This window comes from Pelobates fuscus, chromosome 3 (genome assembly GCF_036172605.1).
Source record: "Pelobates fuscus isolate aPelFus1 chromosome 3, aPelFus1.pri, whole genome shotgun sequence".
Lineage (NCBI taxonomy): Eukaryota > Metazoa > Chordata > Amphibia > Anura > Pelobatidae > Pelobates > Pelobates fuscus.
Genome location: NC_086319.1, coordinates 290,376,631 through 290,393,494, shown reverse-complemented (window position 1 = coordinate 290,393,494; position 16,864 = coordinate 290,376,631). Strand labels below are relative to the sequence as shown.

The 16,864-nt window shown below is 39.5% G+C and overlaps 1 protein-coding gene across 4 annotated transcripts in view; it reads right to left on the bottom strand.

Moving 5' to 3' along the window:
* UNC5D (unc-5 netrin receptor D) overlaps nt 1-16,864 on the bottom strand; it is a 603,711-nt gene that overhangs the window by 57,358 nt on the left and 529,489 nt on the right. For all 4 annotated transcript variants that reach the window (XM_063448679.1, XM_063448680.1, XM_063448681.1 and 1 more), the window contains one exon: nt 13,116-13,265. In XM_063448679.1, the coding sequence (XP_063304749.1) occupies nt 13,116-13,265 (150 nt within the window). The remainder of the gene's footprint in view (nt 1-13,115; nt 13,266-16,864) is intronic.

Genomic DNA, 16,864 nt, shown 5'->3' with positions numbered 1-16,864 from the left:
AGTGTTAGTTGACTGGGAAAGCCTAATGATGCATTTTTTCTTAATGTTTACAAGATACTAATAAAGAGGCAGATGTGCACAATGTTCTCACAGGGATAGTCTGCAGATTGTATTACTATATCTGTCCAGGAACACGATGCGAGAATAGTTCCAGATAACAGGAGGTTTAAGTATGTGAAAGGAACAGTGCAATCGAGAATTCCACTGATAAAAGCAGCATGTTGTTGGAAGTTTGGGGAGAGCAACAGAAGGTTAGCATGTATAGAAAATGATTAGAAACAATAACTGATATATACAATGTTGTTGGAAACAACACTAAAACTCTTCAAAAAAACTCTGTAGTGACTGTTTCTCTTTTAAAAGGATGCTAAAGGCAACTATACCACTTCGTCTTAAAGGGATCATATATTGCCAGGAAAACAAAGTTGCTTTCCTGACACTATAGGTTTAAAAGGTGCCCCCTCCCTTGCGCCCCCACCCCTCCTGCGGGGCTGAAGGGGTTAAAACCGGGACCATGGTCCCGCCATCAGCAAAAAATAAATAAATAAATGTCCCCTCCATAGGCCCGGGGTGTTGGTATTGCGGCTGCACCAGGGCCCACAAACTAAGGGGGCCCACCGGGTGGCCCATACACTTAGCACTTTTAACATTTAACAGCGCGACCAGGCCCCTTTAGTATGCCTGTAACAGTGTGTTTTGTTGTCAGTGTGTATCTGTGGTATCAGTGTATCTGCATGTGTGTCAGGTTGTGTATCTGTGTCTGTGTGTGTATATGTGAGTGTGTAGCTGCATGTGTGTCAGTGTGTATATCTGTGTATCTGCATGTGTTTCAGTGTGTGTATCTGTGTGTATGTGTTTAAACACTGATCAGTGCTAAATACAACCCTGCATGCATGGGGAAATGGTAGAGCCCCAGCTGTCAAAGCATTGTTGGAGTTGCACGACAGATGGGGATCTACCTTTTGGCCACCCTTGCAATAGGCACTAGAGTCCTCTCTACTTTATGTCAGCCTCTCCGTCAGAGTGGGGGGCATGCCAGGGAGTGTGGGAGGGGGGCACAGGGTCCAGGGAGCCCAAGGAAATGCTTGCCCAGAGTCAAATCAATATTAAAGATGGCCCTGGTTAAAACCCCTTCAGCCACTTACCTGAATCCAGTGCTGATGTCCCACGGGGTTGAGTCAGGCTCTGCCCACACTCATGACGTCGGCGGGGGAGACCTAATGTGCATGCGCAGCAATGGCCATGCTCGTATTAGCATTTCCCCACAGGAAAGCATTATTCAATGCTTTCCTAAGGGGAAAATCTGACGCTGGAGGTCCTTATGCAGAGTGTGAGGATGCCCAGTTTTTTAATCCTTGCGGACGGAGGGTATAATCCAACTAGTGAGGAGAACACTACAGCTTTAGCAATACATGTTTGGAATGAAAATGTTATATTTTATATTAATAAAACCCCATAATTACTCTGAGATGTCTTGGCACTTTCCCAGAGAGTTGTCATTGTTGTCCCTTACCTAATAAATAATTTCTGGTTCCATGTGATTAGTACAACATACTTGTTGAACTTATCCTACACTTCAGCAGCTCAGACATTTGGATAGTTCAACCATGCAGGGCAGATTAAGAGCCAATTGGGCCTGATGCTGACAATTATGATGGGCCTAATTAAAGAGTTCTATGGACAGAAAACACTAAAACAGTTATACCTCCCAATCGTCATTTATCTGGTGGAGGTGGTGCTGTAGTGAAACTCACAGGATATAGCTATCAGAAAATCACATACTCTATGCTAATCTCTGAAGAGTAGTAAAAAAAAAATAAAAAAATTTTTTTAGCAATGGGCCTATTCCATGGGCATGGGTCTGGCGCTGTAGCTCCATCAGCCCCTATGTTAATCGGGCTCTTGTTGAACAATTCACACAGATATCTCCATAACTGCAGACCTTGCATCACTCCTTTATCTATCTTTGCACCTATCATATTATATTTTTTTTTTACCAGTAGTAAGATAAGTTGAAATATCTGACATTTCACAGTAGGGGATAAAAGGCTTAATTTGTGATGCCCAATCAGATATGCTGGGGAAAGTTTCACTTTGCATCTGACTTCCTCCACTATCAATTTATGCTGCGCTCCTACAACCTCACTCTTTCCGCTGCAAGTAAATTACTTTAACACCCTCATAAGTACACTGTCCCATCAATGCAAACACCTATTTCACACTTTTGATGCTCTTCTTCGCCCTTTTACTCCCCCTCCTTCTACCACCTTGTCCGCCACAAACTTTGCATCTCACTTCACTGAGAAGATCTCTACAATGAGAGAAAAGATCTCTAATTTCTCTCCTTCCCTACCAATATATCACCCAAACCAACTTCCTCCACCATTCTACACTCATTCGCACCTGCTACAGCAGAAGAAGTTTCTGCTCTGCTCCGTTCCTCCCCTCCCACCACCTGTTCCCTCGATCCTCTTCCCTCGTATCTCATCGCATTTTGTCTCCCTCTCTTGCTCTTCCTCTCACTAAAATTTTCAATCTCTCCCTTTCCTCTGGCGCATTTCCCTCATCCATCAAACATGCAACTGTAACCCCAATTATGAAAAAGCCCAGCCTTGACCCCAACTCCCCATCCAATTACCGCCCTATCTCGCTACTGCTTTTTTCCTCCAAGATCCTCGAGAGAGAGTTGTGTACACCAGACTGACTGACTTTGTCGAATCCAACTCTCTGCTTGATCCCCTATAGTCTGGATTCCACACTGTCATTTTGTCAAAATGGCTGTGAACAAAGTAGCCAATGATTTAAATTCTGCTAAATCTCACGGCCATTACTGTATCCTAATTCTCCTTGATCTTTCTGCTGCCTTTGACACTGTTGATAATCAACAGCTTCTCTGCATTCTCCATTATCTTGGTCTAAGGGATACTGCTCTCTCCTGGTGCTCATCCTACCTCACCCAGCGCTCTTTTAGTGTTTCTTTCTCTGACTCTGCCTCTTCCCCCCAACCACTCTCTGTCGGCGTCCCCCAAGGTTCTATCCTTGGTCCCCTACTGTTCTCTATCTATCCCGCCTCCCTCGGTAAACTCATCAGCTCCTTTGGCTTCCGTTATCATTTCTATGCAGATGACACACAAATCTACCTGTCCACTCGTGTCTCTCACTGCCTCTCTGCAATTTCCCACTGGATGGCTGCTCACTTCCTTAAACTCAACCTGTCCAAAACAGAACTTCTGGTCTTTCCTCCCTCAAGGGTTGCTACTCCCATCTGTGTCTCCCTCCAAGTCAACGGAGCTACCATCACCTCTACCTCACAGGCGTGCTGTCTGTGTGTTCTTTTTGACTCCAACCACTCCTTCACCCCTCATGTCCAATCAATCGCCAAATCCTGTCACTTCCATCTCCAAAATATAGCGTGCATACACCCCTATTTAACACCAGATACGGCTAAGGTGCTGGTCCATGCTGTTGTTCTCTCTCGCCTTAACTACTGCAATCCCCTTGTCAGTGGTCTTACGTGTTCCCAGATTGCACTGCTGCAATCTATAATGAATGCGGCGGCGAGGCTCGTTTTCCTGTCCGCTCGCACCTCCCATGCCTCCCTGCTCTCTCAGTCCCTGTATTGGCTTCCAGTTAGATAAAGGGCTCAATTTAAAATTCTGGTGCTTGCTTACAACTCCCTACATAATGCAGCTCCAACCTACCTATCCTCTCTAATAACCAAGTATGTCCCGTTGAGGCCCTTACACTCTGCCAAAGACCTACGTATATCAGCTGTCTGTACTCCCACCTCCAAGATTTCTCCAGGGCTGCACCTCCTCTGTAGAACTCCCTTCCCTTCTCCGTAAGACTTTTACCCAGTCTCCACTCATTAAAAAAATCATTGAAAACTCACTTCTTCAAGAAAGCATATCAATTAAACTGTTAGCAGGTTTTTATCCCCCACGCCCCATGACGCCTCTCCTACAACTGTCAAAATTACCTACAAAGCCCCCTCAGTGTCACTGTGTCACTATTCCCCACTCCCTCTAGAATGTAAGCTCATTGAGCAGGACCCTCCACCTCTATGTTCCTGTACGTCCAGTTTTCTGGTTACAATTACATGTCTGTTAGTCCTCCCATTGTACAGCGCTACGGAATCTGATGGCGCTATATAAATAATAAAATAATAATAATATAATTTCATTTAACGGCACTCTAATCAGTAAAATGTAGGAAGGACTCGCTACATTGCAAAGTTTACATTCATAGCTAAAAATGTAAAAACGTTTTCACATGGACTGCAATAAAAAATGCGGCAGTAAAAACAACTTAAATAGCAATATGAATTTACACCAGGTAAAGATAACGTTTTCTTTGCCGTTATGCAGCAATGCAGTAAGCAACCTGGAACTTCTGTTACAAACAATAGCAACATGCTTTCTTATTGTCTTGTTATTTAACAATGAAAAACTTTCCAATCACTTTCTTAGTGCTCCTAATTGTATTAGATTTCTCCCTGATCACCAGCCCAACATTGTAAAAAAATAAATGATATCATCATTCATAAAATTATCTTGGATGTTGTAACACATTGCACTTAATTAATATGGTTGATATGGGCAGTGGACCATAAAAGGTTCATCTGTTTTCAAGGTTTTATAATATTTCCATTGTTACACGGTGTATATGGATTATGAGTCCCTTTAGTGTTATTCATAATAACAATGAGCCCAGGTGTCAGTCAATGCAAATGTTTTACATTAAACTAAGATGTGCATTAAGTATCTTCAGTGACCCTCTATTATAATACATTAGAGAAGGACAAGAAAAAATATTTTGTTAATGTGGCCACTTGGGTTTTTCTAAGAAAGCTTGTATTTTAGCCAAATAACCAACTAACATTGTCTTTGCTTCTTTGTTGGACTTCAGTAAGTTCTAATTTGCTTCATCTTATATATGCTCAGATAGAGTGGGCAGTACTGAATCTACTATAATACGTGGGAGAAACTTGCTAGAACAAAAAGAGAGCAAATTGGTACTTGACACATAATTGAATGTTTTTGGGATATTGTGTTTCGTCTACTGTGGATGTGATGGGAGTAACCCTACATACTGACACTGGACTTGCATTGTTGGACTTGTATATAGAATTTGTACTGTGGTTCATATTTGCATTGCCAGGAATTGAAATTCCCAGTGTATCTCTCTTAAACAATTATGTAAGAGAATACGTTATATTCTATCTATAAAGGAGCTCACTGCAAGGTTGCATGACTATAATAATTGGCTGCACTGATATCCTTCCCCCTGCTCTTTGAGTTGGCTGCCTAGTGCAGTGCACCTCACATCCTTTATTCCCCCCTTTTTTTCCCTTATCTGTTATTTCCCCACTTTTTTATATTTTATATCTGCCCTTCCCTTCCACTAATTGTACTTGTCTATCCTTGGGGTCTGGTACCTGGCATCTCCTTCCTTGCTCTACATAAAATAAATCAGCCTCTTATGTTGTGGAGCGATGTTGTAACCCTGGACCACTAATCTAATATGGATAAGTCTCCAACCTAACACTGTCTCCAACCATGTTCCGACTGATTTTGCTATTTATTGTAGATAATCTTTGAGACTTTGTTGGGTTTGGTTTTCTTCTTATCTGCAATGCTGAACACTACTGTAATATTGATACAATGCTATTTTTAACATATTTGAAAGAAAAGGATCAAAGGCCCTTCTAACTAAGAACTCTAAGTAAGTGCCATCCATATGGTGCCCAACCTTGGATTAGACATTTAAGGTCAACCATTCATTTATTTCTAATTTCAATAGAATTCTAGATTCTGAAATATTTGAATGTTTTGATTTGAACTCATAGGGTAGAAAACAAAGATGTAATTTGGTGAATTGCTTGTTTACCGATAGGCTGGCAACCTTTAAGGTTCAGAAGCAGAAACAATAACCCCCCTCTCCCACAATGCTTGGCTATGACAAACCAAGCTCTATAGCTTACCTACACCTGAATTAAGGTTTGGTTTTATGAGGCATTTCAACTACAAGAATAAAATTGAAATATTTGTTCTACCTGGTGCAGCATATTTAAAATATATCTTGAAAGGAAAAGTCTCCAAAGAGTCATAATATAGCGTAATGGATATTTTAGTAAAGTGAGTGAGTCTTGCCTGAACCATGTCTTATGTGAGATAAAAAATACTTACTAAAATAGAGATGGTTTTCTATAGGAATGGCTATAGAGGTCTAACAAGAGCTTTTCAGAAGTAAATCCTCTAGGCCTCAGTTGAGACACTTCTCAAATTTGTTCCCTTTAAAGATTATCTGAAATTGAAAAGCTTTGAATTTAACTTCTGTTACTTTATATTATTTAGCTGAAAAAAGATGAAGTGTTTGTATCAACCTTTTCTTTTGAATGGCCCTGTGAAGTGTTTAATAATTAGTAATTAGTGATGTCGCGAACATGAAATTTTCCGTTCGCGAACGGCGAACGCGAACTTCCGCAAATGTTCGCGAACGGGTGAACCTGGCGAACCGCCATAGACTTCAATAGGCAGGCGAATTTTAAAACCCACAGGGACTCTTTCTGGCCACAATAGTGATGGAAAAGTTGTTTCAAGGGGACTAAAACCTGGACTGTGGCATACCGGAGGGGGATCCATGGCAAAACTCCCATGGAAAATTACACAGTTGATGCAGAGTCTGGTTTTAATCCATAAAGGGCATAAATCACCTAACATTCCTAAATTGTTTGGAATAACGTGCTTTAAAACATCAGGTATGATGTTGTATCGATCAGGTAGTGTAAGGGTTACGCCCACTTCACAGTGACAGAGCAAACTCCCCGTTTAACGCACCGCAAACAACCGCAAACAGTCCATTTGCACAACTGCAAACTCCCCATTTGCACAATGTTGGATACCAAACTAGCCATGTCCCGTTCCTTGTCCTCACTGATGTCATTGAAGGTCTCTTCCTCCACCCAGCCACGTACAACACCAAGGGTCCCCGAAAGGTGACAACAAGCCCCCTGTATTTTTTTTTTTTTAAATGTACACTACTGTTACACCAGATATGAGTTGCACTGGTGTGACACTGTGCCCTGGCAGGCCCTGAAACGCACACGTGTGAAGGAAACTGACTGCTATTATATTACAGTCAAAAAAGTTTTTTGTTTTTTTTTAAATGCAAGCTATTGTGACACCAGATATGAGTGGTGGCACTGGGACCACCTTAAAAATATTGGATATCGCTAAAAATCATGATCACTACATACTGTCTCTACAAACCTCTAAAACGAACCAAACTACTCATCCATTCGCTATACCACTTTATCCCACCTAGAACTAGTGCCCAGTTAAAATACTTGACTCTTACTTACCCACACTCAGTCATGCCACACACATTTCACCACTACTCTCACTGAATCCCTCTGACTACGGCTAAATTCATCTTCTACATCAGAACACTACTCCTAAGATTGGGTTGTATCCATGTCTCGGGTCTTTCATTTAGAAAAGGGGCAGCTTTGGTCTCCTTCAACACTACAGATACATTGATGTCAGACTTAGAATTTCAGGTGGTTTCTTGGATGCAGAACACTTCTTTCTTTCAATCATCTGCTCAACAATAAAGGAACACTATCGTGCTAGAAATACAAATCAGTATCCCTAAAGTTATAGGGTCCTAGTGCTGGATTAGCTTCAGCTCTCCCCATTTGAAGTAAAAAGCTTGACAAAAGCTTTTTAATTACCTTTTCTCTGGCGCTGCTGCCTGCACCTCCTTATGCAATGTCACATGGCTCTCTCGCCGATGGCCAACCCAATACTCTTCCTAATTGAGAATTGAGGAGTGATGCGCATGAGAAGCAAGCTCCACACACCCAAACGCTTCTCATAGGAAAGCATTGTATTTTCCAGCACTACAGAAAATTCACATTTGCCTTCTAGTCACTTCCAGCAGTGATAGGGTTAGACAGAAACTTGAGACAGAAAATTAATTCTCGTGGGTGCCTGTGCAAATTGCTGGCACTTTAAAAGAAAAGCTAATATTTTCTATTGTTCTTATATTAGAGCTTGTCAATGTGTTTGACAAGCAGAGCTGTGGAATTTGATATAATATATGTGTTACTTAATTCTTGCTAAAACTGCCATAAACACAAAGGAAAATGTAGTCTGATGAATACATTAAGTAACTGTAGGAAAATTCCACTTTTATTTTGTAGACTATTTTTAAAAGTGCTGTATAAAAGCGTAGACTCCCAAATGTATGCTGTATCCCAATAATGTCTCGAGCTCCATAAGGCAGAAAAAAGCATTGCCCATTTGGAACCCAATTCCCTCTAATCCTAAATTTAAACCCTCTTCCCTATATCATTGATGCTTTGGCATACCACTTACACCCAGCGCGTTTTATTATACTTCAGCATATCACTTTCCCTTTTTTTATATATACTGTGCTGTTATAAAGTAATGCTTCTTTCATCTACATTTTATCTCTTAGCTGTAAATTTTAATAGTTACTTTGGACTACAGCACTTGTGGAATTTTTAGCAGAGCACGGATTGGATACACCATAAAGATTAATGTCCAAGAATTTAAATTGTTATAATGCTCTCTCTCTTTCTCTCTCTCTCTCTCTCTTATTTCATTGCACCCTACAGTTCCATTTTGCATTACAAAGTAGTATACATTTGGGCACATTAAATCACACAAAAATCTCCTGTATATAGATCCCCTGATACAGAGTAAAGCAATTTTAGATGCAGTGAAATATTGTGTTTTGTTCCCAAATCAGATACCTAAGAAAATCTTGGTATATCCCTCTCAAAAACATGGAACATCAGATTGAATTTGCTTTAATCAGTACCAGAAAAAATTCCAATATTATTATTATTATTATTATTATTATTATTATATTATTTATAGAGCACCGTCAAATTCCGCAGCGCTTTACAATGGGTGGACGAACAGACATGTAGTTGTAACCAGACAAGTTGGACACACAGGAACAGAGGGGTTGAGGGCCCTGCTCATTGAGCTTACATGCTAGAGGGAGTGGGGTAAAATGACACAAAAGGTAAGGATAGTATTAGACTAGTGACAGTTTCAGAAGTGGAATCGGTTGGGAGCTATTAAGAGTTTAATTGATACGCTTTTATGAAGAAGTGGGTTTTTAATGATTTTTGGAAGGAGTGGAGACTGGGTGAGCATCTAACGGAGGAGGGAAGTGAGTTCCACAGGAACAGTGCAGCCCTCGAGAAGTCTTAAAGGCGAGCATCAGAGGTGGGAGTACAGACAGAAGATAGACGTAAGTCTTCAGCAGATCGTAAGGGCCTAGACGGGACATACTTGTGTATAAGGACAGGAAGATGAGCCTCGCCGCCGCATTCATTATGGACTGTAACGGCGCAAGTTGGGAGCACGTAAGACCTGTTTTCCAACATCGGACACTTTTACTCACTGGACAGAGCTACCGCCATCTAGAAGGGTCAGTGACAGCTGCAGGGAACTGACTCTGCCTGTGAAGGCTCCAGAGGTCTTGCAGGATCCTTTTTGACCTCAATGCTGCACTCATGCAAAAGAATACAGGAGAGATGTCAGTGCAAAAGCAGAGAAGGACAGGCCAGACAAAGATGGCGCCGCATGGGAGGAACAAGTTCAGGTAAGTTAAATTCACCTTTGCCTGACCCATGCATCGATGTCATTGTCAGGGGTCTTTGTAAATTATTCAAAGTCCCCAGTCATTCACAATGATGCTTTAAAGGGATTCTGTTATGATTTATATCACACAGACTATTTTTTATTGCTTAGAAGTGTTTTATATATTGTGTGAGTAAATGTTAGTAAATTAGCAATGTACTTCAATATTTTGTATCCATATTCACACAGAACTACCAAGCAATTTGCAGACATGTTCCATGCTATATTTGAGTTATACGTCCCCCAGAATCCTTTTTCATCTGTTTCAGAATACTTTGTGAGGACTATCTTAGGCATTCTGTGTGGTTAGTCAGTAAATTAATTTTCAAATACTTGCTAATATACATTTACAAGGTTTCCAGCTAACACAATATAGATAAAATCTGTAGCAAATTAAAACAGGGCTTAATTTAAATCTAAAAAAACTGTATTTTCTAAACAGGAGCCATAAATGGCAACAATTTGTGTCATGTAGTGCCACAGTAATAATGTGAGCTAATGTAATGTCAGCTTATTAACATAATAATACAATAGTTGTGAAAATTAATAACACACCACAGTCCAATTTGGATGAAAATGATAAAGACAATTCAGCATTATCAATCTAGCTGAGAAGGGGGCAGTTTCTGGTAGATGGGGAGAGTTAGTTTCTTGTCAAACCCTTTAGAAGTGCCTGGAGATTACTGTTAACAACTACACTTTAATTATAGTAATTAAGATGCTCCTGTGACAATCTCCCCTTTTCCTGTGAGTTTGCCATGAGTCCTTGGAGGGGCCTGCTTGCCAGCATCCTGCCCATAGACTGTGGACCCTGTAAACTGTGATATGAAAGTCTCCGTTTGTCTATTTGAATGATATGTTTCGGTAACTGAGCAGCCGCACGAACCTGAGACGAGCCTGGAGTTTGTTAAGCTTAATTGATACATTGTTGCAATTTCCACCGCAGGGATCTAAGTGTTCGGCTGGGTGGCCGCAATTCCTATGGACGACCACAAGGTGGTGGCCATCTTGTTCACATGGACCAAAACCACGAATAGACTTAAGGGGGAATTAGCCGTGAATGCCCTGGAAGTATTTTCGGGATGAAAACTTTGCGGTTCCCGGTCGGTCCTCCAGCGGCACTTAGCCGCGATTCTATGGAATTATTTTTGGCTATGGGACCATGCCTGTGGTCGATAAAAACTAGGAAATTTCTGAACCCCTGAACTGATATAGGTGATTTTTGGATATGTTGGTCACCCAAATCAGGGCTGTCAGGGAATTTAACATTTGTGGGGATAATATGTGTTTTGGGGTACTTTGGGGACTTTTTTAGAAATATGTGTTTTTTCTGCCTGGAGATAACTGAGTTAATGCAGTATCTGACTCAATTATCACCCAGGCAGAGAGGAGGAATTGTATGTTTGTTATGGGAGTGTCGTGCATTTAATCACTGTTCTTATTGGTCTATGTCTTTGTGTTGGAGTCCCCAACAAAGTCTATGTGGGCATACCCCTTGCATGGGGATTGTCATAAAAGGCCAGTGTGGCTGCCATTAAACCAGTTCCTCTTCACCCTCAACATAGAGCCTCGTCTCATGTGTTGCAGGGACAGCTATATTCACTCTGGGGATTGCTATATCACACTACTCCCCTGGGTATAATCACTAGCTCTTATAAAAGCTGTTCCTGCTACGCTCTCTGGAGTAGGGGAGGTTCATCCACTGGAAGCTGGATCCTGGTGTTGGATCCAGGGTGGGTGGAGGATAGCAAGACCCCAACCAAGCTGCGGCGGTTTGGGGGTCTACGGTCATGATGGTTTCTGGTGGAGTGCTTGGAGTCCTCGTGAGCAGTAGGAGCATCGAGTGACGGAGGCACCCAAGCTTCCGCGACTGGGGCTGAAGCGTTTCAGGGTCCCTGCAATTGGCTAAGAAGTGGACTGGGCGGAGGTACTCAGTCGGAATACAGGAGCTCCGTCACAAGGGCTATTCATTAAAGTGAGAATTTAAAGTGGATTTCAAAGTAGCAACACTGGAAGCAAACCTAGCTTAGTGACTATTTCCAGTTTGGCTATTTTAACCTTGAATATGAAATTCACTTTGAATTCTCTATTTAATGAATAAACATGTACGTGACAAGTTCAATGAGAGGCATTACAGGAAGCAAAGTGCAGTCAGAATAGAGAACATCTGAAAATCCTCAAAAGTTTTACATATATGGGTATTTGTATTTCATCAATAACATTTAGTATATGCTGGTATTGCATGAGTGTTTTTATGACAAAAAAGTCACAACCTTTTTTTTTGTTTTACCATTGTTATAATGCACTTGTTAGGAAAATAGAATACATTAGTTTCATCAACCTGTTGTGTCCCAAAATTGCATTAATATGTGTGCATGTTTCTTTAAGCATGTTCAGATTTGACCTTATGGATATAGTGTACATTTGTGTTTGTTCTACTATCAGTTTTGCGGCATTATATTAGTGCATACTAGCATTAGTGTTTGTTTGTACTTTGTTTGCATTAATTGATCAACCACAAATTGTTTGTCTAAGTTTGGTGATGTTGCTTCCACAAAGCCTCAATAGATTGAACATGTTCAAGATGTTGGTTAATTATTTAAAAAGGGTATTCTGTGGCTTATCTAGTCCTTTTTGTTTTTCAATTCGATAAATGTCCTGCGCCTCCATTAAATTGTCGATATATCTTCTGGAGGATTGTAATGACTTAAGCTTGACAGCTTAATGTAGGCTTGTTACATTTCTTTGTAAAACAAAACTGGTAAAAGTATGTTTAGAAATTATTGAAACAATAAGTGTTGTGTTCACTTAAACATTGTTAACAACTTCTAACCCTCCAGTTAATTCAAAGTAGGTTAAACCCATAGAATTGTCTTTGTATCTGAAAATTAACCACTCTATTTTTTTTTCTGTTCGAAATGTTGTACTGACCATAAACTACTACTTTTAGAAATTCCATAAGTCACATTCTTTGTCCCATAACCTACAGCTATTGTAGTTACATGTAGGTATATTCCCATTTTATTTCCTAAAATTGGCCATAAATAAAGTAACTCTAATGCAGAAGCCTTACCAGGAGTTCTAGTAATGCTAAGATTACAGCTTAGAACAGTTGATATGGAGTGGCATTAAATGTATTGCATGCTGATCATTGCATTACTGACAGTATTATTGTTCTTATGCTGGATGTGCACATCTTTGTCTGCCAATTAGAACGATGTTAGTAGACTCCTGGCATCAGACATGCAGATGGACTCTGGAGTGTTCTGAAATCATTACAGCCGTTCACCCGATATCCTTCAAAAAGCACTAAATGCATTAGCTATTAATCAATGTGTATTAAGTAAAAATAAAAGTCCTGCTCATTGCTCACAGTATCTGCAGTAGGTCGAGGGAGACGATCTATAGAGTAAACACGAATGATTTTTGTACCTGACATGCAGTAAATGGTTTGATCCTCCAGAGGAACGGAGGGATGTCAAGAACAGAAATCTGGATGCTGAACGTATTCCCCTTGAAATGAAGCAACTTTGGTTCTTCCAGGAGCTGTCCGCCTTGATGCCTCTCATTGGAAAGCACTTCCTACAACAGGAAAAAGAGAAATCAATAAGAGGATGAACCCACAGAGTTTTATAAGGTGTCTGAGTGGCATTTTGAATAATGTCATGTTCCTTGGCAAGCTATATTAAAATGATTATAAAGCTGATATAAAGACAAAAGAATAATGCTATTAGTGTCAAGGCTGGCCACATTTTACGCAGTCTGCCTTTTAGCTGTAATGGAATGCCAGCAGAATTCTAATATTATCCGCACATAAATATCGTACATGTTCAACAATCAATGAAAAAGTCTGCATAGGGCAAGGCTATCAAACCTGATCCATTCCTTTACTGAAACATTATTTGTCATCTCTAAGGGCTTTCGTTACTAAACGGTGAGTTCTGGTGAGCTGACAACTGGCTAAAATAACCCATTTTAAAAGAAGTGTATCTCAGCCAAGTCAGAAATAGTTTATTCAGCCTAGCTATTTCTGCTTACATTCATTAACAATTTTCTACTCAGCAAGCCTTGCTGTTTAGTGAATAAACCATATAATACTATATGTTGGAGTGTAAAGGGCACTACATTTAGAAAGAACAGTCACAGCCTCATATATCATTAGACTTTGCTCTGTTACATTAACTTGCTCCTACAAACAATTTGACAGGTACACACAGACATGGGTATTTTATTTACTTTACACAATAATGTTGTGAAAAAGTCTATATCTGTTGCAATGCCTAGTAATATGTAGGGCTACATCTGTACTTAAGGCCTGTTATAACTAAAAAATTACTTGACCGCTGCACAAGTGTTATCTTTGAATTATTCAATTCTGCTACCCGAATAAAGTCAACATTTTAATTTATAGTGCACAGGTTAAAAAAAACAATCTGCCCTAAGATAATTTTTTTATTTTATTAGGGAAGTAAACAAAGTTTTTAGTGGATAATGGTAATTATTTAGCGAAGTTAAAGTGATAAACTATAGTTAAACGGTAGACTGTATCTTTTACTGAAGGAATTGAAGCATTTCACGAAGAACGCAAAATCTCTGATTAAAATAGCTAAACATACACATAATAGGTTATTTACTAAAGTGAGACTTGCTGGGATTTCATATTGAATTCAAAGAGAATTTCAAAATCTAGGAAAAAGTAGTGAAATTAGAAACAGCTCTGTTTTAGTTTCTCCAATTTTCTCAAATGTTGCCTAAAATTTTAAATTAACTTTCAAATTCACTTAAATACTTTTGCAATTCTCACTTTGTTGAGTAAACCTGATTATTTTATTACATTGCAGAGTGTGTGCGGTGACACTATATTATTTATGTGTTGTGTTGTTTTCAGCACTGTATAAACTAGCATCAATTAGAATAAGAAGTAAGGGTCAGGCCATGGCCTGTGGGGTGCCAAACTGGATGCCTAGACTCATAGTTCCTGTCTAACCACCTGGCTTAAGTTTGCAGAGTAGTGAAATGACAGCATGGTACATCTCTCAATTTATGGAACACTCTGGAAATGAACTTTGTGGGTCACTCTCTGCATTTGGTTCTGAGATGACTCCGTAAATTGTCAATCAACATATTGCACAACCTCTGATTTATGCTTCTTTTCACATTTGCCACAGTACAAGAACATGTTGCATCTCAATGACCCCTTTATGTGACTTTGTCTCATTGGATAAGAGGCATTTTATACCTCTACCAACTTCTCAATCCTTTTAAATGATTCATAGGACAATGGGATAGGCCTTCCTCATGAACAAACATCTGACATATTTGTTCATTGGTTCAATAGTTCATATGCACTTAGTTAACCTATTAGAAATGTCAATGTAGGGGCTTGTTACAATATTACATATCTTGAGGGACTGTGCAAACATTCTTCCATTCTGGTGCAAGAGGCAATCATGAAAGCATTCAATTCTTCTACCACAAATGAATCCTTATTCAATCAGCAAAGACCCTGATAGCAAAATACAAGCATGTCTCAATAAATATGTATTTAATGTGACCAATAGCAGCTTTCTCATCTCTCTCTTTACCACCCACCAATCCCTACATTTAATTCCCTCCTACTAACAAAATTAGGATTGCTGTTTCTTAAACCTCTCTGGAGGCAAATACAGGATAACATCTCTGTAAACGGGCAACCTTAACATCATCTTGTTTCCATCTACCTCTACATTGTGCCATAACATAACACTTGTAGGATTCCTTATCTGCTAAACAAAGGGGGAAAAAAAGAAAATGGACCTTAAAGCAAAACATTGTTCCAGTGCTAGACTTTACCATTCATAAAAAAGATTATATTAGTATTGTCCATCTAAACATTTGCAGAGGGACAATAAATGCCTAACCCCATGTTCTAGAACATCTATTACCCTTTTCCACAGCTAATATATCAATTCTTCCCCATAATTATGACATCTACAATAAATGTTAACTATGCTTCTTTTATTCTATACGCATTTCATAAGTTCTCCATATTTTTCTCCAAGATAAATACAAAGGATTTAGACAGAAAATCATAGTAAACAACCCCACAACATTGCGAGTGTGGTGCTTGAAATGCAGTCAATATGCCCATCTGCACATGCTTTGTTCTAAGGCTCACCGCATGTAGCTAACTCACATCACGTACTTTGATAGACCTATTTTCCAGGCCTGCCACTTACCACCACAATGTACAAATTACTTTCAAAACAACAGCAAGACGTATGCTAATTGTTCAGGGAAGCTGCCTTCCCTTGCAAAGTCACAAACAACAAAAAAAAAAAAACAACAAAAAAAACACAAAGGCAGCTCCGTTGTCCTTTTAGAAATTGTGCCCTCCTCTCCGTACCCACAGGAGCAAACATTTTGTTACAGCTGGAATCTTGCTCAGTCAGCTGGCAGCAATATTGCACCCTGCAAAAAAGTGCGTTTTAATTTTCATTAACTGCCTCTAAGCTGCCCTGTAAGTTAGAGAACAGAAATCTTTCACAATTGTAGGTCACTTTAGTTAGAAGAGCAGGGGGTTTCGTATGCCAGCACTGCTGAGATCAGTAAGCAGCAGGTTGGGTCTAAATAGAGAAGGCAAGAAAATTCAAACTTCCAATTTTCAACTGTTTCTTTTTTACGATGGACAAAGGCATAATTACACATAATTTAATGAGGATTTAATGATAAAGATAATACATGTATACATGTATAAACTTGATGAAAGTATATGAGTGTAATAGAACAAATTATTTTGATTTAAATACAACCTGGAATAACCCATTTCTGTTCAATAACGAGAGGAAAATAAAACGTTTTTGAAAAATAGCAAGCATAATATGTGGAACTTGTAAAAAATCAACAATTTGATTTGGATTGCTGTTCAGCTAAATTTATAAAATTAAATTACTACTAAAGTCAACCCGGACACTTCAGTAGTGGTCTTGGTGCTGTGGTCCTGTAGTTTTAACCATGCAATGTAAAATATAAACATTTTTACATTGCATGGTTCCACACACTTGACATCCACTTCCTCTACAACTAAATGAAGCTCAGCCATGTGATTAAATGTCCCTTATAGGATTATTATCTCTAAGTTATTCAATGCTTTCCTATAAAAAGTATTTAAATGTGTGTATGGCCCTAGGAGGAGCACTTGG